The 25,204-nt window shown below is 40.3% G+C and overlaps 1 protein-coding gene across 14 annotated transcripts in view; it reads right to left on the bottom strand.

The window, feature by feature from the left end:
• The window catches only part of FAS (Fas cell surface death receptor), a 35,182-nt gene extending 15,855 nt beyond the window's left edge, over positions 1 to 19,327 (bottom strand). For 6 of the 14 annotated variants that reach the window (XR_007471139.1, XR_007471140.1, XR_007471137.1 and 3 more), the window contains exons 1-3: positions 18,982 to 19,326; positions 6,514 to 6,676; positions 245 to 382 (exon numbers count right to left, since the gene is read on the bottom strand). Coding sequence is in view for 7 of the 14 variants with exons in the window: in XM_049696599.1 (XP_049552556.1) it covers positions 245 to 382; positions 6,514 to 6,676; positions 18,982 to 19,011 (331 nt within the window). In the remaining 7 variants the exon portion in view is untranslated. Of the gene's footprint in view, positions 1 to 244; positions 383 to 6,513; positions 6,677 to 18,043; positions 18,184 to 18,531; positions 18,707 to 18,981 lie in introns of those variants that run through there. The other 8 variants (XR_007471142.1, XR_007471143.1, XM_049696600.1 and 5 more) reach the window with 5 other exon arrangements.
• Positions 19,328 to 25,204: the final 5,877 nt, after the last annotated feature.

The raw sequence follows: 25,204 nt of genomic DNA, 5'->3' as shown, positions 1-25,204 counted from the left end.
GAGCTCGTGGACCCTGTTCACCATGTTTACGTTTAGTCATTCTCCTACATCTGGGAGAATTGCCTAGACTTGACTCATAAATGTCACTCAGTACCTGGTCCTGCTTCACCCCAGCCAGGCCCATCCTGTCCCTCCTGTATGCTGACATAGTGCCAGAATAGGTCCCAATTTCAGACTGTATTATACATGGTGATACATGCAGTACCATGATTGGTCCCTTTTGATTGTTTATTAAGACACTTACCATGTTCTCCATCACAAACTCTACATCTTCTGCAGTTAAAAGAATGATGGTTCTTGTCTGTGTACTCCACCCCCTCTGCACAGAGTACACATTCTGGTTCACCTCCATCAATTTTGCAATCATCACTTTTCCGTTTGCCTGCCCAAGAAAAAAAATGGAGCAAGTGTTTAAATGCAAGGTAGTCATGCAACAGCAAGGGAAGTCTGAAGGGATGATAATAAAACAGGAGTGGAGGGGCTAAGCTAATGAAATATAAATATAGTAGGGGAGAAAGTTGTTGTAAAAATCGTGGCAAGAGACAGAATTTGTCCCAAGACAAAAGCTAAAAGAGTCACTAAGGAATATGCCTACAGAAGTAGGATGATTAAAAATAGGAGCATATAAAACAGAGGTTAGAATGACCAAAAAAGCACTAGAAGAGACGCCTTTACCAACTTTGGGGGGAGGAGAAAAGAAGGTTGCTAGGTATATATTCATGGTAGAGATGACTGCCACTGGCCACTGAGGTTACCTAGTTAATTCTTGTTTCTCTGACTTATTTTACTTTCCAAAGTCCACAAATCCTGACAAGGACAGTATTGTTTAAGGAAGAGAACATTTGAAGTTCTAAAGACTTTGGTCAAATATTTAATAGCAACAATATCTTTAACAAAGTGCTTAATCTGGGACTTCCCTGGTGATCCAGTGGTTGAGAATCCACCTTCCAATGCAGGGGATGCAGGTTCGATCCCTGGTCAGGGAACTAAGATCCCACATGCAGTAGGGCAACTAAGCCTGCGTGCCACAACTACTGAGCCTGAGCACTACAACTAGAGAGCCTGCATGCCGCAACTACAGAGCCCTTGTGCTGCAACTACTGAGCCCATGTGCCACAACTAGAGAGAAGTCAGTGCACTGCAACAAAAGATCCCACGTGCCTCAACTAAGACCCAACACAGCCAAATAAAACAAAAGAAAACAAACAAAAATAAGTGCTTAATCTCTCTAAGCCTAACTTCCTCATGCATATGATGGAGATAATCATACTTCTCTTGCATGACTAACATTACTGCACAGGACCTGCCTAGTAATTGCTCACAGTTCCCTTTTCACTCCCCTTTCTTTCTATTCCTTTGCCGTTAAGGGACAGAATATGTTATGATGTGCAGGCATGAACGTATTTACAACAAAATTTATTACCAGGTTTGCTATCTTAATACGCAAAAGTTTAAATCATGTTCGCATTTACTTTTATTTACTTTAAAAATAAAATGAGTCATTGGATTTCTATTAGTAAGTATTATACAACAATGCCTTCTGGAAAATTCATTTATTTAAGAAGTGTTTATTAAATACCTATTGTGTGCCAGGCACTTTCTAGGAGCTGGAGATACTGCAGGAAATAAGACAAAGCCTGGTCTCCAAAGGCTTCACATCGTCAAGGTAGAAGCAGGCAATGAACAAATAAATACAAGACGGCAAGTGGTGATTAGTGCTGTGGGGAAAGCTAGTTTAGGGCAAGTGAATAGAGAATGAAGATGAAAGAGATAGAAAATATAAAGGGAAATCTAAGAGAAAAGCCTGACTAGTAACTGTAATTATTATGTTATAACTAATTTAAAAGAATAGGCAAAATCTAATCTGCCCCCCTCGCATGTACAGCAAAAATAATTTATGCTCTTTCCCCAGGTACATGACTTTCTTAATAACCTCATAGCATTCTTTTTTTTTTGTCTTTTAAAAGAAAATTTATTGTAACATTTCAGACAATTACTTTACATGACTGTTCAGAAAATATTCTCATTTTAGATCCCATGACAACAACAAAAAAAGATTAGTAGAACAACAACAAAAAAGATTAGTATACAGAGAAGGTGAAAGAAGGAACACTGGAGATCTATATTAAATTTGAAAAGAAAATTCCTCAGTAACAGTAGCTCCTTGCCATTCATGAGCAATATGTTATAAAACCAACACAAATACTCAGTTTCACTTATTCCAGTACAGCATGTAGTTTCCATCCAGAAGAATGCAAGTAAAATGTACGTGCACCCATCAGATCCATAACAATTCTTACAATGGTAACAATAAATGATAATATTAACACTCATTAAGCCAAGGACTCTGCTAAACACTATTAACACATTTCCATTTAATGTTCACAATAATCATAAAAGGTCAGAACTATTATTATGTCCATTTTACAGTTAAAGAACCAGACTCAAAGAAGTCAAGTAACTTGCCAAAGGACATGAAGCTTGTTAATAGCTAGGAGGACCAACCATCCCTGTTTGCCCAGGATGTGGGACTTTTAGTGCTAAAATTGGGGACGTCTCAGGCAAACCAAAATATGTTGGTCATCCTCTAAGTGTCAGATGGAGGATTTGAAAGCAGGGACTGATGCCAGAACTTGAGCTATTAAACATTATTCAATATCTGCTTGGTAAAGATTTCAGCTACCATGTTACAAACTAAGACAAAACTTTTGAAGTGTTACCACAGCTGGTAAAGTGTAGGAGTTTACATTCCAAGACTGGAAGCTCCCTGAAGTCAGGGGCTCTGTCCTGTTTCTCTGCCTTCATCTCACAGTCCCCATGGCTTGTCTGCTGCACTGGAGAATGTGTGCCCTGGGACATTCTTCACTTGCTTTGCCTTTTCCTTTTTAACACTGTCCCATAACTCTCTCTCTGAAGTCAAAGCTTCCCCATTTGCCTTCCTGGGATCACTCTATGGAGGAATTATTTACTTGGTATGCCCACTCTGGATGCCAAAAACCTAACTGCAAATGGTGATTAGTACACAGTTCAGCACATTACAATGTCTTTACGTTTTCCCTAATTTAGGACTTTGAAAAGGATTAGTCAATGTGGCAGAGATTCCTGATTGTCACCCAATATCCATTTTCCCTTCTCCCATAGGAGTAGGATATTTACCAGGGGACATGGCTGCCCTGAGTCAAGACTACATCTCCCAGCCTCCTTTGCATGGCCATGTGACTAAGTCCCAGCCAATGGGATGTTAGCAGAAGTGTCCAGTAATACCTTCCAGGATGTCAGGATGTTTCCCAGAGCTGGTGTGCAGTTTAAGTCTGAAGTTTCATCTGCTGTATGTGCATGAACAGCAAAAATAAGGTAAGCTGCCTCTCCTAGGAACATGACTTTCTTAATGATTTCATAGCATTCTTTTTGATAAAACAAAATACTACATAAACAAATTATGAAATTTAAACATATACAATATTTTAGTAAACAAAGGCAATGATAGGTCAATAGAAAAAAAAATACATTGTGGAAGCTCAGAACCAAATTTAAATACAGTGCATAAGGGTTCTATACCATTGCAGCAGTATGTTTAAGAAAACCGAGCCAAAGTACAACTTTAATTGCTTGTCAGTGGAATTATACTGCTTTCTAAGTGAATTGGCCTCTTTAATGAATTACCTTGCAGAATGTGCCTGGCACAATGCCTACAGCATGACAGGGATACAATATCACAAGTTCTTTCTTTTTTCCAATGTATACAACCTAAATTTATCAAAATATTTAAAAAGTAGTTGTTTTCTTGAAAATAATATTTTAATATATATTTGTTTCTGAGTATAATAGTACATATGCTCATTGTAGAAAATTTGGAAAATTTAGGAAAGTGTAAAAATCACCTATACATCAACCACTCTGAGATACTGTTTTCATTTTGGTGCATTCCTATGCATATAAACACACACATATATACATGTGAGTATATGTGTGTGTGTGCATATATATGTGTGTATGTGTATATATATATATATTTATATATATATATAATGTATGCAGTGTACCATAGAATCCTTCTTATTGGATATGGTGATGTGATGAGGACTTTTTTGATTAAAAATGTCAGTTCACATAAGGGATCATTGAAAAAAATACTGTCAATATTTCAATTTATAAAATATAACTATATAATTATTTGCCACTCTTGTGATGTAGAAACAAGTTATTAGAATTCTACAGTCTTTCTCACTTAAGTCACATCCAAAATGCATCGCCTATGATTTCCTTTTTCTTTTTTGGGGGCAAAATCTGACTTCATCTTTATTTTATTTATCTATTTATCTTTGGCTGCGTTGGGTCTTAGTTGCAGCACATGGGATCTTCGTTGCAGTGCACAGGCTCTGTAGTTTGCAGCACACGGGCTCTCTAGTTGAGGTGCATGGGCTCCGTAGTTGCGGCATGTGGGCTTAGTTGCCCCGTGGCATGTGGGATCTTAATTCCCCGACCAGGGATCGAACCCGAGTCCTCTGCATTGGAAGGCGGATTCTTAACCACTCGACTACCAGGGAAGTCCCTGATTTCCTTTCTCCCTTTCTTTCTTTCTTTTCTCCTCCTTCTTTCTTTTCTTTCTTCCTTTCTCTTTGATGGAAAGAAAACTTAAAGACACCAATAATCTGTATGAAAGGCGTTAACATTTTTGTGATTTTTCCGTGTATTTTGCCTCCACCTAATACATTAACATTTTTTTTAGTAACCCGACTTTACTGAAATTCTCCAAAGCATTCAAAATAATTTTCATAGAAATAAAGTCTGTTTTTTCTGTGTATTCATATATTGGTTTATGTAATATTTAATTAAATTACATATTAATATCACAACACCAATGAGCATAAACAAATTTGGAAGCAATCTGAATATTGATAAGTTTAAATTTTAAAAAAAAAGGAATAGAAGTGGAAAGAGTGTTTAGTATATATTGGACACCATCCAGGATCTTTTAGAGATGGAGCAGAGAGAATTAGTTAATCCAGCCAGCAGATCAGTTAGAAATCTCTTAAGGGAATTTATATACATTGAGGCTTATATCAGAAATATATCAGAAAACATGACTTTGATTGATACATAATATTCCAGTCTTTGAATACTCCAAAATTTACTTAATCTTACATCATTGGGTATCATAGTGAAATGTCATGCATACAATATTTTCTTTTATTTTTGACTATTTTCTTAAGACATTTTTCTATAAACCTATTACTGTATCAGTGTATTTTCAAAGTTTTGATCCACATATCCAAATTTCCTTCTTAAAAGGTTTTTTAACAATTTACATTCCAAGAATGACATATGAGAGTTATCTCACAAGCAAACTCACCAGGACTGAGATCACTTCTAAAACTAAAATAAAACAAAGCAAAACAAACAAACAAAAAGCAAACAAAGTCCTTAACAGTTTGATATTCAAAGCTTATTATCTTCTTTTTAATTTGCATTTTAGGTTTTAAAAATAAGAGTAAAGGTCTCAATTCACAGGAAAAATAGATGGTGTTTAGCAAGTTACAAAAAAGCCAGAAAGCCATTCTTCATTCTCATTTGGAGAAGAGTAAATGTGAATATGCTTAAATGTAAATGGGTTAGATTATAAGAGATTTTCCATAAGGGTTATTAAAACCTGGAGAGAAGGCCAAGATGGACTGTTAGAATCCTTTTATAAACAGGGCCCGTGCCTGTTTAGCAGCTAGAGTGCTGGAGGCCTGGAGAGCCAAACATGAAACTTACCACCGTCCTTTATGGTTCTATTAATCTATCGCATATGCCCATGTGTTGTTTTCCTTTATCTTCCTGTTTTCCTTCACAATGCAACTGGGAGATCCATATCTGTATAAAATAGTAGTCAACTCTACTCCATGTTGAAAAAAAAGTCTGCCCAATTGCATTTTGCTTAGCTTCCAATTTGCTACTGTTTGAAGGATTTCCAATCTGAAATTGGTTTTCATTTCAAAAATACTGATTTTAAAAAATGGTTGGTTTTTCTCCATTGCTTTCCTAGCTTATCTAGTTATTTGGTTGTAAAATGCAAATGTATTTTGCAGGCTTCAGTGCTAGGACAAACAGCTTTCTCAGAGACTTTCTGATCGAAGGGAAGTGTTGAGACATCTCTTAAGGATAGAAGTCCCTTGCTTTCAGAGCTCCACAATTATTATGATATATTCTCATCAGTCTGATGTGCTAAGTTTTAATATCCACAAATTAGTCTGCTTTTGCTATTGAAAAATGGAGCTAAATAAATAAATCCTCTCATTTCTGAGGTACATGTCATTTATAAATTATATTTACTTATTCTCACATCAAACCAGTGTGATAAAGATGACATAAGCTGGTCTTCGGAAAATAATGTCATATTTTTTTTCCTTCCCAGTCAGGCCATAATGCAGGAGAACTAAACGCTATAAAAACACTCTCTTCATTATTATTATATGCTACTCCTCACCCTGATTTTCATTCTGATCGCTAGACTTTTTTTGTATAACATACCAGGAGGACACGGCTGACAACAAAATTCGTGCTCACGATACAGGCCTTCATCGCAGCTCTCCCTTTTAGTAATATTCTTACTCAATTTCAGCATCTCAGAGTTGCTATCAGCCACATGGGCATTATCACCTTTAGACAATGGTCCAGCAATGGAGGTAAATATCTGTAAATGAAAAACATGAAGAGAATTTTACTGACTTCTGAACTAAGCAACTTGGTAAACAGGTGTAAGTCGCCCCAAATGGCTGTATTTTATTTGCCATGCACAGGCAAAATCAACGTGCGTTCCATCCTTCCACTGACTCATCTCCAAAAAAGGAGCAGATCAATTGCATGACAGTCCAGACCTCGGGTTCTCCAAACTACCCGAGAAACAGCATCACGGATGGTAGGAGCCACAGCTCTGGGCTCAAAAGTCACGGCTCCCACTTAGCAGCCCTATGATTGAGGGGAAAGTCACTTAAATTCTCCACGTCTCTGTTTTGTTATCTATAAGGTGGACATAAGCTCTTCTTCATAGGTTTGCTGTGATGATTAAATAAAATAATGCACTTCAAGTTCTTAGCACAATTCCTCACACATAATAAATAGGTGGCTGGTAAGCAGTATTATTATTATTATTAAGTTCCAGTGAGGGACAACATAGCAGAGTAGGAAAAAACATGAAATTTCAAAACGACTGTGGTTTGAATCCCAGCTCTGCTGCCAACACTGACTTTGGGCAAGTTAAAGGGCCTCACTGATCCTCAGTTTCCTGATCTGTAAGTGACAACAGTACTTTCTGTCTTGAAGGGTTATTGTGAGGATAAAAAGTGATAATTTCTCCCAAACCTGGTACTTAGCTTACAGCATGTTCCGTTTCTTCCTTTTTTATATATAGCAATAGAATCTACAGTTTTGATGAACTCCTTCCTGGTTATCTAACCATACAATAAATCCAACAGGATTTTCTTCACTTTTATTCAGGAAAAATGAACTTCTCTTAATAGAGAACCAATCTTTATTATTTGTTCCTTTTTTCTGGAGACAAAACCCATAGGTCCAAGTGACACTGTGTCAAATTCATCTTAGTTAGGCTTGAGTTCCTTAGAAAAATGAGCCTCTAAAACGTATGGAAACATTTGGAGGTAATGTCTGTTTGATTCCTTTCTCAGGTTTTCTAAACATTTATTGTTTGTCTCTCTAAATACAAATACAAATAATTTTTCATCTTATGTGGAATATGTAAATTCATTGCTAAGCATCAAAAAATTTTAAACTACTGGTTCTGAGGATTTTTCCCTCAAGGTCATTTTTCATAGTTTTCATGGTATACTTTTTCCTTCTACTTTATGGCATCTTCTGGGTCAAGGGAACTAAATATTCTTCACGTATAAATCACTGCCACAGGAGTCCCCACATCTTCCCTTTTAGCCCTTCCCCCTTTGTCACCAAAGCCTGCATCCCTTCTAAGTCACAAGATACCATGGGACCTCCAAGGAAGGAGGGACGAAGGAGATGCGGTTGCCATTTTTTCCTCCTGGGATGGATGTATTGATGTATTGAAAAATACATTTCTAACATCCAGACTCCAGGAGGGAATATCACACCAAAATATCAAGAAAATACTTATCCAGGGTCACTCATGAGCAAAAGGTAGAGAGCTAGGACTTGTCTGAGTCTCCTCACTCTTATTACAGTGTTTTTTCCCCTACACCCACCTCACCATAAAATACAGCTTACTTCCTCTATATGAACAATTCTATGTAAAGAATAATTGGAAATGGTAAACAGATCAGAGGAATTATGCCTAAATGTACTGGCTTCACTATCAAACCACTGCCTTTTCAACCCAACAGACATTTCACTAGCACCTTCTATGTGCCAGGTTCTGTGAACACAGAGACAAGTAACATTGATTATAATCGAAAATCAATGTTAAGTTTCCAAAAGCAGATTTACACATGGGCATATTATTTGTAATGTATTAATCATTGGGGGATTTTTTAATGTTATATTTGCATGACTCTTACTTTTTAAAACACATTTGAATCTATGATCTGCTTCTAAAGCAGCTTTGAACAAAAAGTATTTATTAGTATCAGTTTCTCTTTTCAAGATGACAGTTCCCCACTTCTTACCTTTTCTACAGAAGGTCATCCTGTCATCCTGTTAATATTAGTCCCTCTTCTAGATCAGAGCATCAATAGCTAATGAACAGTAACTGAATTGGGCACTTTAGGAAATAATAATGTGATTGAAATCACACCAAAGGGTTAACTGCTAAGATGGGAAGGGCTTTCAAATGAAAGTCATTCACCTTTTAGGATCCTTATTCTATAACAAACTTTGTTCTATTTGACAGTCAGAAATTAAATATACTAACCATGTAACATTCCAGACATTGCCAGCACATGAAAATTCTCAAACAAATGTAAAAATCTCTGTAGCTAGAAGAAATCAGTAAGTCCTTTTTGCAAGAGATAATGGAAAACAGAATCTAAGCAACCAAACTGAGTAGACGCAACTCCTTTCTGTTATCAGCCACCTCTGTTGCTGGGAAGAGGGAGTTAACAGTGAGATGTTACTTGCTCTCCTTCTCTTTCAATTCTGGTTTCTCACCAGAAACTGAAGAAAATGACACAGATTTAAACTCAAAGAGATCTGAGTCAAAATTGGGTAGCCAAAATTGACAAGTCAAAGGTGCTCAAAGTTGATACCCAATAGTGTGTGGATGTGTGTGTGTGTGTCCCCTACAGCTATAGGTCCCATCCTTTCCTTGGTAAGCTAATTTCATCCAGCAGTCATGTGACAATATTACAAGCAGGTCCACAATTCCTGGTTTAAATGATCAAGCACTCAGAGAGTGCTTAACATTTATGTAATGTAACATTTATGAATTGTTACCTTAGTGTTATTTCTAAAAAAAACTGTGCATATACTAAACATTCTGGAGATGTCTAAGAGAAATGTACTTTCTAATTTTGCTTTAGTTTTGAAGTTTTTGACTGGAAATCAAAACCCACTGTTCAAAAATACATTCAGAATTTGAGAAATGTGAATCTTGGAGTAGAACAGTGAAAGACATAAACAACACTGGCCACGGAGCAGATACCAGCGCCAAACTCATCTCATATTTGATCACACCTGCTTCACAGAGCTGAATTTCTGGAAACATTTCCTACTTAGTTCAGCATCAAAGAATTATGTCAAGGATAAAAAAAGAAAGATGGGTCTAAAGAGCATGTTCTAACTCTTACAAGATATTATGTAAGCAGTGTTCCACACAGCTTGTGTTTTTTTAAGTTTTTGCATTAGCTCAAGTTTGTAGTATGCAAAGATTTAACCCAAACTTTCCAGGCAGAAACTGGGGTGTTTTTGACTGTGACAAGGCAGGAAACCCACAAAGAACTAAGTGATCAGAATGCTCAAAAAATTTTTTTTTCAAAAAAGCTGAAAAGGCCAGAAAATCAGTTAAATCAAAGATGTGAAAAGTGGATAAACTAAGGCAAATGATAACCAAATGGGAAAAAAAGGAATACAATTAATTTAAAATTTCCATCATGACAAAGATTAAAAAGTCAGAGAGACCTCAATTTTATATTCTGCTGGGAATAATATTAGCTAACACATTAATCAATTACTTAAATGAGTAAATACTTTGTTGAGTACCTACTGTGTGCCAGACAGACATCCAAGAACAGAGCAATAAACAGATAAAGACTTAGCTCTCATAGAGTTTATATGTAAATGAAGTGTACTGTATTAGTCAGGGTTCTTGAGAGAAACAGGACCAATAGTGCTTGTGTGTGTGTGCACACACACGTGTGTGTGTGTGTGTGTGTGAAGAGAGAGAGATTGATTTATTTTAAGGAATTGGCTCACACAACTGTAAAGGCTTGGCAAGTCCAAATTCTGCTGATGGGGTAGGCCAGTATGCTGAGGAGTCAGGGAAGAGCTGCAGCTCAAGTCCAAAGGCAGTCTGGCAGAACTCCTTCTTCCTTAGGGAATCTCAGTCTTCATTCTATTAAGGCATTCAACTGACTGAATGAGGCCCACTCACTTACAGAGGGTATCTAACTTACTCAAAGCTTACCAATTTAAATGTACAAATCAACCAAAACAAAAAAACAAGCAAAACTGTCGCAGAAACATCCAGAATAATGTTTGAGCAAATATCTGGGTGCCATGGTCCAGTCATGTCGACACATAATATTAAGCATCATGTGGAGGGAAATGATAAAGAAACAAAGAAATATGTCAAGGAGGAATAAGTGCTATTTAAAGGAATAAAGCAAGCTTGGGGGCATGGAGAGTTTGAAGGGTGAGGTAGTGATGTTTTAGGAAGAGTGGTCTGGGAAGGCCACAGAATAAGAAGACATTTGGGCAGTGACTTGTTGCAAGTGGATGACCAGCTGGGAAGGGCTTTCCAGGCAGGTCACACCTAGAGGAACTTGGCTTAGCCCAAATGGGGACATACCTGAGGACCTCAGCAAAAGCATTATTAGCAGCTAGCTATTAAGAGAGTTAAAGGTAAATGTCTCCTGAATCACACTGGTAATTAACATGTTGACCACTGAAGCCACAGTGGGATCATACAGCCAATCAGAACCATAGATGCTGCAGTCTCGTAGCATCCTGGAACGTCAAAGCAGAAAGGGACCATATGAGCATCTGCTCAGCTTCAATATAGATTTTAAAAATGGATCTCCTTGCATCTTTCATTATCTACAGGATTTTAATATTTTCTGCAAATCAGAAAACTTGCTTCTCTCTCTCCTTCTGAATTGTTTGTGAAAATGTTAAGTCAGGAAACCAAACCCTAGACATTTGCCTAGCTTTTTACAAAGTTCATTCACACACATCACCTCGTGGTCATCGCAATAAATCTACACATGAGGAATTATTACGGCCTTATTTTATAGCCGAGGAAGCTGAGCACAGAGTATATGAAATGACTCGTCCAATAACCCACAGTTAGGACTGGCCAAGGGAGGACTCGACAACTCTGGCCCAAACACCTCTGGGCTGTTTCAGGTTTACAAATTACTGTCCTAGTTGCTTTCTCCACGTAGGCACACAAACAACTCAATTTGTTTTCAGACAATTGTTCGCAAGACGCCTGTGTGTTAATTATACAATGAACCTTCAAAGCAAATGCATGTTGAAGGTGGAGGCAGTCTGGCAGGAACTTCCTGGAACCCAGAAGTCAGTCCCCTGCCCTCTAGTCTGGGAAAACTGTAGCAGGACTGTCCAGGTTGCGGTTCTGGCTGGCAGGGAAGGTGAAACTTCCCAGCCCTGGTCTGCAGCTTGAAAGGAAGGGGAGTTTAGGTTTCCCTTCCTCCAGCCTGAGTGCCATCACACCCACTGTGAGTCCCTTGCAGGGGTGGGGATCTGCAATGCACAAATAGGAATCAGAAGTCTTCCTATCCTCCAATCTTTGCATTTGCTCCATTTGAAACTCTCAGAAACAGGGTGACGTGAGACTTTGTCCCTTGTATCAGATGATGAGAAACTGAAAGAACAGCTGGATTTTTATTAATTATCTGCAGCAGTGATGAATCACTTTTCATAGTCAACCTGGTTACTACGTAGAAGAAACAAAGCAGGAATGGAGCAGGAATGGCCAGACCCAGAAACTGATGGCTACCCTTGAGGTATATCACTTCACTTTGACAAGCTCTCCACACTTTCCCAGGAATCATAAACACCCAAGATTTAACATGGCAATTACAAATAGAGTAACATTGCAGTGACTGAATTAAACAAACTACTGGAAGAAACTGAGAATCCCATTAGCATTACTTCAAAGAAGCAGTGCGGCAATTGGCCCTAAGAGATGAGCTAGGGTTTGAAAAGGAAGTTTAAAAAATCACCTTTTTTTCTGTTCTTAGTGAAGTTCAAAGCAAACAGGAAAAGAATTTTAAAAAGCAGAGGCAAAAAAAAAAAAAAAAGGTGTCTGGTGGTGAAAAATGGCAGCAAGAATAAGTAGACATCTCTGGAACAGTCAGCGAGATTTTTCAATACTGAGCACACACTTCAGGCTGATTATAGATATTCAAGCTGACTAGAAGCTCTCCAGTAATCATGGTGAAGAGTTTTAGAGATGACCCAACCCAAGCCCTTCACCTTATAGGAGAAGCTATGCCCCAAACGGGTGGTGGGGTGACTGGTCCATGTCACACAGCTAGCTCAAGAGATTCAGACTCCTATGGGCTGAATTGTATCTCCCTCACATCCATATTCCTATGGTGAAGTCCTAACCCCAAGTAGCCCAGAATGTCACCATGTTTGGAGATAGGGTCTTTAAAGAGGAAATTAGTTAAAATGAGGTCCTTGGGTGCACCTTAATCCGATATGACTGGTGTCCCTATAAGAAGAAACTTGGACACAGGCACAGACAAGGGGAAGATGACGTGAAGACACAGGGCCATTGACAAGCCAAGGAGAGAGGCGAGGAAGAGATCATTGCCTCAGAGTCTAGGCTTCTTCTAACCTCCAGAACTGAGAGAAAATAAATTTCTGTTGTTTAAGCCACCCAGTCTGTGGTGCTGTGTTACGGCAGCCATGGGAAATGAATACAGGCCCAAACCACCATCTCTTGATTCCCTCAGATTCTGGATTTGAGGGAGGTCAGTGGTGCATACACACTTGGGAACTCCTCATAGCTGAGCACTAGGATTTCCCATCTTGAACTATCACTGAACTAAACAGACAAGAGATGGCAAACAGTCTTCAGAACCGGAATCATCAGGGGCCCCTAGGAACCTGAACTTCTTCCCAGTCTTACAGGCCCCACTAGGGGGTTGAAATCTCACTGTCCCCTACTGTCCAGGACACAACTGGAACAAGAGGCTAGTTCTGGTCATTCGCTCTTTAGACTTTTAATTACTTATCAATACTTTAGGAAAAAGGAATTCTAAAAAGACCATTAATAGTTCACCATTTCCGATTGTATAATGCATCTCGAATATATTTGTGTAAAGGGTAAGGAAATAGTAATGACATTTTGTAGTAGGTGCATTATTGAAAAACTGAAATAAAAACAAATAAAAGAAAATTTTCTATATTAAAGAGATAAGTGAAGATCCCGTTCGTTCTTACTTTTTTCAAAATGAGTAAATAAAATTACACAAGGTAATCTTATTCCAGTAATGTTTTCATTCTTTCTTAAGGCTAGTTTCTTGGGAAGACCAGGAGAGAGATAGCTGAGGCAGTGGGAGTACGGGACTGGTTAGACCCCTGACTGAATCAAGCCATAAATAAAACAAAATGAGGAAACCCAGAGAATTTCATCTGGGATTAGATTTTGAGTTTAGTGCTAGAGTTAGAAAAATCATTTTCAAAACCCTGAAAGACATTAGAATCATGTAGTGATGGATTAAAAATTTAAAAAATGCTTAGGTCCCAACACAGACCTAAAGAATCTGGATCTCTGAGAATGGGGTCTCCTTATGATTATGTTCTGTTACTTAATATTTAATAACCCTGGTGGTTATTTTGATGCTCCTCCCAGCTGAAGACCAACTGGAGGAAGCACAATTTGAGGTTAGCAGGCGACCACATTTACATGTGAGAAGATAAGAGTGTTACAGAGTAACAGCATCTGTGCTCTGCACTTGCAAATCAGAATTTGACTTTTCATGGAGAAATAATGACCCTTCTAAAAATAAGCCCGAAAAGAAAAGAAGTCATCTTTGGTGGAGGAAATGGGTGATGGGAGGGCTACCAAGTCCTAAACTAGAACCCTAGAGTCCTTAAATGCCCAGAGGGGTCCCAGGGCTATCACAGGAGTAAAGCATCCAGGTGGAACAGACAACAAAGTGTAGGAGGGGCTGGTCAAATGGAGAGGTGCACGTGGACCAAAGGGGCAGCCATTTGATCCAGGGGAGTGGGGGTCAGGTGGCATGTGGGTCCAGATCTTCCAGTTTTCAAGAGAAACCAAAATCTTCCAACATTTAAGGGGTGGCAGCTAATATTAAAAATATATACCTGCACACATACATACTGTTTGTGTCAGTACTGTGCAGGGTAGACAAAACATAGCCTGGGGCAGTGTAAGCCCAATTTTTGAAATCAGGCCTAAATCCACACAGACATCCATGTGAAAAAACAGTCCATCAGGAACAAGGATCCTTTTGTGAGGATGGCTAAAAACCATAGCTCAATCCTCAGCAAGGGGCAAGAGCCTTACACCACAGGTTCTGAGTTCATTTTCTCTCTCTGTCTCCCCTCTTTTTTCTAAGATCTCTGACCTCAGAAATCAAAAGTGTTGATGTTTCTCACATCTTATATTTTTATGGCCTCCCAGAACACAGAGGAGACTAAATCCAGAATGCTGCATCACTTGACTGTAGGACAGACTGACGTTAATGACTCCGAAGCAAAGTTTATTCTAATTTTCCAAGTTTATCCCAGTTCACAGCTTAACAAAACCTACCTACGGTAGGCTTGCTTGCCTCGCTGGGCTGAGTACATCTGACGATTGAATCTGTAGTCAGATTTGCTAACTTACAAGATTGGCCTTACTCAAAATGTACAATTTCATACGAAAGTCACTATCATCCCGCACTTAGTGGATCTCGGGCCAGGTGTCCAAGAGAGCAATGGCTGCTGTTTCTAACTGCCCAAAGATGGGGATGGCTTGGTCGCACAAAAGCTCATTCCAAATCAGAAAGGGAGCTGTGATCAAAGAGGAGAACTAGCCCATTTCCTTCTGAGGAAGGTGAAGTTAACAATCTTACAATGATCAACTTTCTAATTTGGGCCTTACAACTCATAGTCTCACTTCAAAGAAAATAGTATGAAAGTAGGCAAGTACTTTTGAATTATTTGTTCCTGTTTAAGACTGAATGGAAGATAGTTAATTGGTGTTAGGAGTCCAACTACATAAGAAGCTAAAGATACATTGTTTTATTTCATTTTGTTTGTTTATTTATTCATTTTATTTCTTTCATTTTAAAGCAAGGGTCTTCCAGAAAATGAAAGGACTTATTAGCTAGTTAAATGCTGTTTTCCCACTTTTGTGAATAGATACACACACACAGCAAAAAGAATACAATACTATCCATTAAGGTACTTACAATGGTCCTATAAATAATTTTTTGGTAATAAGCTATATACGGTATTATCTTTACATGATTACTTATTATTTTTCATCATAAGTCAATAAGTCTTTAGTACCTATTACAAAACATGTGCTCATTTAAGGGACTTTTGGAACCTAAGATAATTCACCAAAAGGCACTTAACTCACTAGGGGTTTTCAAGTGGGGGATTTCCTTATTCAGGTTTTTGATCATCTCTTAGAAAATGATTACTCTGTCCTTGGCAGTTGTGGTAGCCTTCAGAGAGATTCCTTTGAACTACTGACATTTCCACCACTAAGAACTATTTAGAAGTAAATTACTTGTTTAGTGTCCCAAAGAAACTTACTTAGAGACAACATCCAAATCCTGAGTCCTCTTTGTCTTTCACCTTTTGCCTTCTCTAAACTCAACGCAAGAATAAAAATTGCTTTTTCTAAATTAAACTCTAATTTTGCCACCAAGGGTGGTAATTGTATTATGGAGACAGACAATAGAAGATTTTTCATTCACCCAATTGTAGCTAGTCATGAAGGACCCAAAGATTTCCATATATCAATTTCATTTTTCCTTTCCAATCTTGCCATCTTTTATAAATTTCTGTTTTTCCATCCTGGTTGTTAATGTTTTAAATTACATTTCATAATTTATTTTATTCGTAAGAATTTTCAAGTTTTTTATGATTTAAGGAAAACCTGTTAAAAACAACAATAAACAGAAACACATTGCAACCTATTTCATGTCTCTTAGGCTGGTTTAAGAAAAATTATTAAATTATAAACTAAACAACTGTCCTTTATTTTGTCCCTGAAACTCTTCTGTATGATTACTTATAAATACACCGACTTCTTTTTCAGCGGCCCTCTCCTTGTCCTCGACCATAATTTTGAGAAGTGCTCTAAGAAATAAAGGAGAGGAAAATGGCTAATCTAGTAACTGCCTAACCATAGACCTAAACAGTACAAGACAAAGCCTATCAGGACTATGTGCTATTAAAAGAAGCAGCAGCAGTCCTCACAGCTATTTCTCACACAAATTTCTAAAGTAAGTTTGCCTCTTTTTCTGTATCCTTTAGACACTTGTGAATTGTTTGGGGCTTTCAAACTTACTTATCGTAGGTCCCATGGAAATGACACCCAGAAACTAGGGGAGAGAAAACTAACTCCAAGAGGGAAGAAAGAAGGGAGGAGAAGCAAAGAGGTAAAGGATGGGATATTTGCTGACCATAGATTGCGCTAGACACAAGAGGACTGGAGGAAGAAAGAGGAAAAGAGAAAATATGGCCGCTCCCTCCCATCCACTTCCAGCCCACTGACATGATTAAACCAAACTTGCTTCTGTGTTCCATGTAATTAGCACTCGAGCCCCCATTTAATTTATTTGCACACTAGTAAATAAAGCCCTACTAAGTGCGAAGTCATAAAAGCAAGCATTTTCTAGAGACACACAAGGTGACATAATGGTGTGGAAACTTCTTTAAGAATAGAGGCGTGATATTGTGCCAGTGATGGGGGCAGGGCAGCATTCTGTGTAACTAAATTTAAGAGTCATATTAGAAAAGAGAAATAGAGGATATACTACAAAATGCAAACAATGATTATCTAGGTGATAGGGTTATGTCAGATTTTTTCTTTTTACACCTCTGTATTGATAAATTTTATTTGATAAATGTTAATTTCTTAGGCCACATATCATATATAACAGTAATAAGCAAATTATGTTTAATATATATTATAGATATTATAACATGTATATATAAATAAATATGTATGTATACATACATGCATATATGTGTGTGTATGAATGTGTGTGCATTCTTTCAGAAAAGCAGTTTCCTTGGTGCTTTAAACATGCACCTCTGGTAAAGATGCTATAGTATAAAAGTTAAGCATAGCTCTGGGCCTTGATAATTTTGCTACACTTATTAGTATTGTTGTTCCAAGAGCTAAGAGACTGTCAAAGCAACTAACACTGCAATAAGGCAGTGGTTAATGATAAGGAAGAGAAGAGTGTGATCTGAGGTTGTATAAATGGTTTCTCAATTTTGAATCCTAAATTTTCTCGAAGAAAATTCCTAAAGGAGCCCAAATATTGTACATTATTTCTGAAAGGATCAGGGAAATTTTTTTTTTTCCAATCATAAGATTGTTCCAGACATCAGTGCTTTCTTCCTTTCAACTCTTGTCATCTGGACATCAGGTGCAATCAACGAACCGCCCGGGCTTTGGAACTGGATCTAAATTAAATCCCCGCCCTGCCGCTTACTGTTTGGACTCGGTCTAATTACTTAAGCTTACTGAACCCCATTTCGCCATCTGTAAAATGGAGATGAGGACATCTTCCTTCCTGCGCAGCTGCGAATGAACTGAGATCACATTCGTAGACATTCTGATCACAGTGCCTGGCACTTTGATGGGGACCAACAAAGTAAGAATCCGTTGGCTTTCAGAGAATTCGGAACTCACATGAACCTCTGGAGGCCCAGTGTCTTCGATCAGCCATCACCACGCTGGCATTGCTGAGGCAGGGACTCTCCAAAAGAGGTGGCCGCTGCTTAGGCTTCTAGGCCAAGTACAGGCTCCCCAGCGCGTGCGCGGTGGCAGCAGGTACCACCGCCTGAGCAGTGAGGCCCAGGTTCCCTACCGCCCCGGAGTTCAGCAAGCAATGAAAGATAACAAGAAAGAAAATGGAGAGAAGAAAATTAAAAAAAAAAAAAAAGACCAAACCTGAGATAGTGACTCACGGTCTTAAGGAGAGGGATTACCGGAAGGGAAACAAAACAGTTTCTTTTTCTGTGTAGCGATAAGAAGGTAAACAAGTCTCTTAAGGCGCATTCAGCCCCAAGATAACTTTTTCAAGAAAGAAACGGTGCAGTCCAAAGCCTCAGGTTTAACCACCGCCTCGGGGCTGATTTATTCCCTAAAGTTGGGAACTGCCGGAAAACCTGTATTACCAGTGCAGGGAGTGCAGGTTCTCACCGCCCCGCGGCGCGCACATCCACCAGCACAGCAGCGGTGCTTCGGCGTGACTTGTAAGGACTTGTCCAGAAGATCCCCTCCAGTCTCCGGTCCCTCCAGCGACACTCAAATCTCGCACGCCCCGGCCTGCCCCCCGCGCCCACCCCTCTCTGGGCCGCGAACAGCGTCCCCGGGGAGCACCCGGAGCTGTTCCGCCTGCCCCGCGGGCTTACCGCTCTATATCCAGCCCCAAGAAAAACGAGTTCCCCGGTTTCCTGAGATCCCGCCCTCAGGGAAAGTCCTGGCAGCCCTGGTGAGCCAGCCTGTCAGAGGCCGGACAAGCCCGCCGCCCACGCGCGCGTCCCCCTGACGCCCCCGGAGCTAGTCCAGCGCCCGCCCAGTGGCCGAGCTGGGAGAGGCTCCCGCCCGGGCAGGAAAACACTCACCAGTGGCCAGAGAACCCAGATCTCGGACATGGCTGTGGAGCAATCGCCAAAGTGAATGAGCCTCTCCAACTGGCACCCGAGCGGGTCACACACCCCGTGAGAAGTGCCAGCCCCGCCGGGCCCCTCCCCGCGCTCCAGCCAGCCTGAGAGAGTGTTCCCGCCGGGACCCGCCCCGGGGCGCTCACGCACAGTTACTCCGGTAGCGCTTTTCTCTTTCTCCAGCAGCGTCTCCGAGCACCTGCGTGTCTCTTCTGAGAGACCCGAAAAGACTTAAAGAAAGGTCCCCGGGCCCGGGGGCGGGGGGAGCCGAGGTTGGAGGAGGAAGCTTTGCTGCGGAACGCCTGGGTGGGGGAGGGCGCCGTCGATTCAGCCTGCGCGCGCACGGGGCGGGGTGGGGGGGTGACGGGGTTGTAGAGCCGGGAGTGGGGATTTGTTACACAAGCGGGCATTACCCGTGGCGGGCGTTTCCGCAGTCGGCTGGCATGCTTAGCTCAGGTGAGGATCTTGAGAGCGGGCTTGATGTACTTTCTAAACTCTTCCGCAGTTTAAACTGGGAAGGCTGGGGAGGGCTGGGGTGCAGAGCGCAGACATCCTGCCTCCGTGCAGAAGCCTCGGCTAACTGCTGGGATTCTCAGAAAAGACCCAGTCTTCCCTCAGCTCCACGTGTTGTGGTGGTGACCTGAGAGGCTCACAGGAGTCCCCGGACTAGTGTATGTAGTGAGAGTTACCGAACGAAAAGTTTCAGATATTGTGCTATGGGGATTCCGAAGAGGACGGACCCCTTACCTTTTATTTCTCAAGAGGCGTACAAAGCTAACTCCCAAGACAAATCACACAGCTCCAGCTGTGTTAGAAGTTCACAATTACTTCCCCTCCTTTGTTACTCATTATTTCCTGGCGAATTTTCTTAAAAAAAAAAAAAAAAGTAGTACTTTAGTGCTTTGGTTAACAGCTCGAAGTCACTATTGTTTTGGAAAAGTTGATCTGTCTGTTTAGCCAGTTCTGCAAGAATTTTACAGAAGAAAGTTTGTATAATGACATCATCAAGGAGCATGACTCTGAAAGTAGTTCCTAGGCTGGGCACCAGTGAAGCGGTATTTCCTCGGCATCCTTCACTAAGCTTTACACCCTCACTCAGGTACTCTTCTTCCTTCCCAGATGGCTGTATCCCATTAGGAACACTCTCCTTTCCCTCCCTTTGCCTGGCTCATTCCTCATCCATCAGACTCCCTCTCTGTGGACATTTTCTTCTGGTAGCCTTTCCAGGCTCCCAAGTCTGGGTGAGGTCACCCTCCTAAATGCTTTCACTCACCTGGTGTTTTGCACTGCCCTCATGGCCCAGTCTTGTAGGTATGGATTTACCTGTCTCTGCTCATCTCCCTGCAGATTGATAGTGCTGTGAAGAAGACCCTGGCTGGCCAGTCCGGTTCCTAGTTCCCAGCCCAAAACAGACACAAAAAGAAGTGAATGGTGGGGGGCTGGAGCCAGGAAGTTGGGGGTGTGTGTGGGATGTGGAGAGACTGTGTATTATCTTTGCAACTTTTCTGTAAACCTAAAACTGTTCTGAAATTTAAAAGTTTATTGAAATTAAAAAAGAATCATAAAAGGAAGGAAGGGAAGAAAGGAGGGAGGAAGGGAGGGAGGATAGAGAGAAAGAGAGAGACAGAGAGAACAGTTGACAAAATCAGCATCTCATGAGTGAATCATGAGCCAGCAACTTTTACAAATGGTTCTTCCTTACTTAATATTTACCATTTTAACCCAGTGAGGTAGGTGATTATTAAACTTACTTTATAAATAAAGAATTGTAGCCAAAAAAGTTTAAGCAACATTGACCATTTGGTTAGTTAATAAATAGCAGATCCAGGAATTAAACTTCGATATTCTTGTTCCTGAGGCCCTGCTCTTTCTAACCCGCTCTGCCCCCCTCCACCCAATTACCCTCAAGTTCAATGAAATAATTATAGATGCTTTGTGGGGAGGAATGTGTTTCATGATGAAATGATTTTAGAAAATTCTGGGTTAATTTAAACAGGTCTCTTAATCCAAGACTTCTCAGAGCCTTCAATATGCTAATATGCACTGTGACTGTCTAAGAGGGGGCTATGATATATACTGTTCCCCAGCCTCTGTCTTCTTTATAGAGTCCTTTGAAGAACACCTTCTGAATGACCACCTTAGGAACGCTGGTGTTCTGCGAGAAACAGTTCAGACATCTCTAACGGTTATTTTTATTTAACAATGTATTCCTACGGGCCTCCAAGCCTTCAAGGGCAAAGAAATACAATTTTGATAACAGAATTTCTGGCACTCTACCAGATGCGGGAGATACTCTGGACAACCGTCCTGATTTTACTGAAACCACACCATATGAGTTAAAGCCTGTTCTACTCTAAAGATATCCTTGCCATTGAACATTTCCTTCTGAATAACATTTAAACACACATCTGCCTATTTGAAAAAGCTGGGAGGAAGAAAACCCCCAATACCTTTTTACCATCAAGACTACTTTTATTTCTTCTCCACGAATGTTTTAAAAATTGTTATCAAAAAAACTGCTCTCACTAAATGGCAACAAATTGATTTTAATAATCCCCACTTGCAGTGCACATTCATGATTGTTTATCCTACATCTTTCCCCCTTCTCCCTGGTAACAGCATCTCTAAGTTGCCTTTGTTCCTCTTCCCTCTTCTTAGCTATTTGATGTGGGTGGTTGTACTTGTCAGGATTCTCTAGAAAAACAAACACAATGGGATATATATAGACAGATATCAAGATCTATATAGCTAGATCTATCTATTTATCTATCTATCTACCTATAGATGATAGATAGATAGACCTATGTGTATATATATATAGAGAGAGAGATGTAAGGCATTGTTTTATTTGATTATGTAGGCTGGCAAGTCCAAAATGTGCAGGGCAGGTTAAGCAGGCTGGAAACCCAGGGAAGAATTGCAGTTCTCGTCCAAAGACCATCTGCTGGCAGAATTCCCTTTCTCTCAAGAGAGGTCACTCCTTTTCTTAAGGCCTTCCATTGACTGGAGGAGGCCTACCCACACTATGGAGGGCACCTGCTTTACTCAAAGTCTATTGATTTAAATATTAATCCCATTCAAGAAATACACCTAGAAACACCTCAGATAGTACCAACTGTTTGGGTACTGTGGCCTAGTCAGAGTGACACATCATCCTATGTGTCAACATAGGATTAACCATCACAGTGGCATTGACACCAATCCCAGGGCCTGTGTGTGTATGTAGTGAGGGGAGAGGAAGACAGGGAATCCCAGTTGGTTAAGGCAACCAGCATATCACATTCTGTCGTGAGCTTTCCTGGAAACAGTGGGACACAAACTCTTTTTGTTTTTTCTCCACTGCATTTGAAGTGGGAATATTTGAAGTGTGGAACTGGTGAGGTGTTCCTGCCAGAGCTGGAGACAGAGTCAACCCACGCTGAGAGAAAACCACCCTGAGAGGCTGAGCCTAGGAGTGTCGCCTGAGTCCTGGATTGATTTAGTCCTGAAATTGAAACCTAGACTACCCACAGTTACCTGGCTCAGTACATTCTCAGTGTTTGCTTCTTACAGCTAAAAGAATCTTAACTACTATGTCATCAGAGCTTATAATCAGTGTAAGAAACTCTCTGTTATCAAAATTAGTTGTTACAAATGGACTGTTGCAGTTTCAGGCTCAAGTAAGGATAAAGGCCTAAATAAGCCTGCAGAGATGGCCGAAGATCTAGTGCATCACTTCTACCAAAGAATTTTTCTATAGCTAGAGGGCACCAGATACCACATCAGCCAAGTGATGAAGAAAATTGAATACTGTTTCCATCCATGGATAGAAATATATTTGAGTTCTTGGGAAATGGAAGAAAGAAGAGGGAATGTTTTGATTTGGGTATGTAATCTGTGAACCTGATCACTGAGACATTTTCATCTCCCAAAGAAGATCTTATTTCTCTCAGAGTTAAAGAAATGACGTATCCAAAGGACCTAGCACACTCAATAAATACTACTTACTACTTTGGCACTGCTCTTCCTAAATGAGGTGCCGTCACAGGACAGGTTGCTAACTGGGGTCACAGTTCAGGTAGAAAGAAAGACAAGTTTAGTAGCTTACAACCACTTTCCTGTATTATTTCCTATATGAGTGTGTTCATGGGCCCAAAGGTACAGGAAGGTACTTTTCCTTTTTCTCCAAGGAAAAATGCTTGGAGCCTGGCTGACAGAAGCTGGAAAGCTTGGCCCTGGGATGTGGAGCAAGTTACTCAATCTCCCAAAGTCTTCCACCGTGAAAACTGGTATATTAACCTACCTCTTTAGCAAGAACTTGAAAAAGACAATGGATTAGAGAGCATTTAGACTGCAGTGACTAGGACGCAGAGAGCACCCTGAGAAGCCAGTAGTTGGAGAAAACAGCTCTTCTGTAGGGCCTGAGTTTGTAATCCAGTTGGGCACTCCTCCCCTGAGTGCCCTGAAAGCACAGATTTTCTATGAATCCACACGCGAAAAGTGGGCCCGGGCCCACCCAAGGTGTTCAGAACCGACACACGAAAAGGTAGGGACCACTTTTCAAGAAGTGCTAATCTGGGGCAGATGAGATTTAAGGCTTATTTTAAGGCTGTATTTCTTAAGCCTCAGTCTACATTTTGCCATATCTGTGGTCCACTTGTACTTTCATTTAACTAATATATATGTTTAAGTCAACTTGCTTTGTTTCTTAAGTAATTTATTTTTAAAAGCAAAGCATTACTTTGTAACTATAAATGGAAAATCAGCATTCCTTACCAAAGGTAGAAGGTATCCATAAAAATAAATACACAACTATTGAAACAAAATATTTGCCTGCGTACCACTAAAAATGTTTCCCAAACCACCTGTGGTAAGGGTACCACTACACTTCTGGAAAGGTTGGCCTAAGACATGAAAGTCTCTGCTTTAGCCTTCCTCTCTGCCTCCAGAATGACAGCCAGAGAAAAGACCAGCAAACCTGGACCTCAGGCCCATCTCTAGGTAATGTCAACAGCAAGAGATGTCAGAGCAGCATGGGGTTAGGGACAGTCATTGCCTGTTAAGCCCCATCTAGTGCTGGAGGAGTGTGATTGGGGGCAACCCTCCACCAGGGCACAAACCTTTCCCTATTAGAACAGGCTGAGTGACAGATCAAGGGAGATGATGGATGCGGAAGAGGGGAGGGTTACAGCAAGTCCTGTAAAGCTAGAGAGAAAATGCAGAGTGAGGTATTAGAGGAGAGATGATAGGGGAACAGGAGGCTAATTTAGAGCACAGAGCACCTGGAGAGAAGGAAGAAGTAGATGGTTTTCTGCAGAGGATGGCCTTAGTCAACTAATACAGAAGAGTCAGGAGGATAGACCCGTGGATTTAAATCCTAGTTCAGTTACTTCACTAGCTCTGAGAAGCTTTGCATAATATTTAACCTCGTTCGGCCTCAGTTTTCTCACCTGGCAAACCTAAGTGCTTGCAGTGATAATGATTTGTCTGGGAGTTGGTCTTGTATTTTGTAATATTATTTTAATCTTTGCAATGTGCAAATGTCCTCTCAAGACTACGTGATCACCAACACCTTTCGTAGGTAACAACCTATGTGGCCTTGGCCCAAAGTTACCAACATTGGTGCCCTTTTATTTATCTGTACTGCTTTTCCTTCTTCACCAGGTCAGAGAGCATAAACATTGCCTGCAGCCCCTCATCTTGGCTTCTCCACAAAGGAAACAGTATATTTTAAACTTTTTGGAAAAGAAATAAAAAGAAATCATTGGCTCAGGCTCCTCGTTCTCATGATCATCTATTGTTGGCTCTGATCAGGTCTCTCTCTTCATATGTGACTTGACCATTTAGACAGGCCCAAAGGTTTCATGAAGAACTAAATGCAAATTGCATGCCCAGTTTGTGCTATGTCTGTGGTTCATTTGCTGGTTCAAGTCCACCAAATGGGTATTGACAAAGAACAAAGATCTTAATAACTTGCTTTGTGACGTGCCTCAGTGATTATTACAAAGTTGTTCAAACCCATAATGAGAAATGCCCAAAAAGGGAGGGTGTCATGGATATATGATTTAAAATTGTTTTAAATTTCTAAGCATCCTCTCCTCCCATATACACACCACCTCCTAGGAAGGATGGTTCTCTAGAAGACTCTCCCAAGTGTTGTAGTGGGTATGAGTCTGCTGGGTTTGGAGAGGCTGAGACTGAGCAA

The sequence above is a fragment of the Orcinus orca genome, chromosome 14 (genome assembly GCF_937001465.1).
Source record: "Orcinus orca chromosome 14, mOrcOrc1.1, whole genome shotgun sequence".
NCBI classification, from domain to species: domain Eukaryota; kingdom Metazoa; phylum Chordata; class Mammalia; order Artiodactyla; family Delphinidae; genus Orcinus; species Orcinus orca.
Note: the sequence above shows the minus strand (reverse complement) of the source record. Positions and strands in the feature narration are given on the sequence as shown.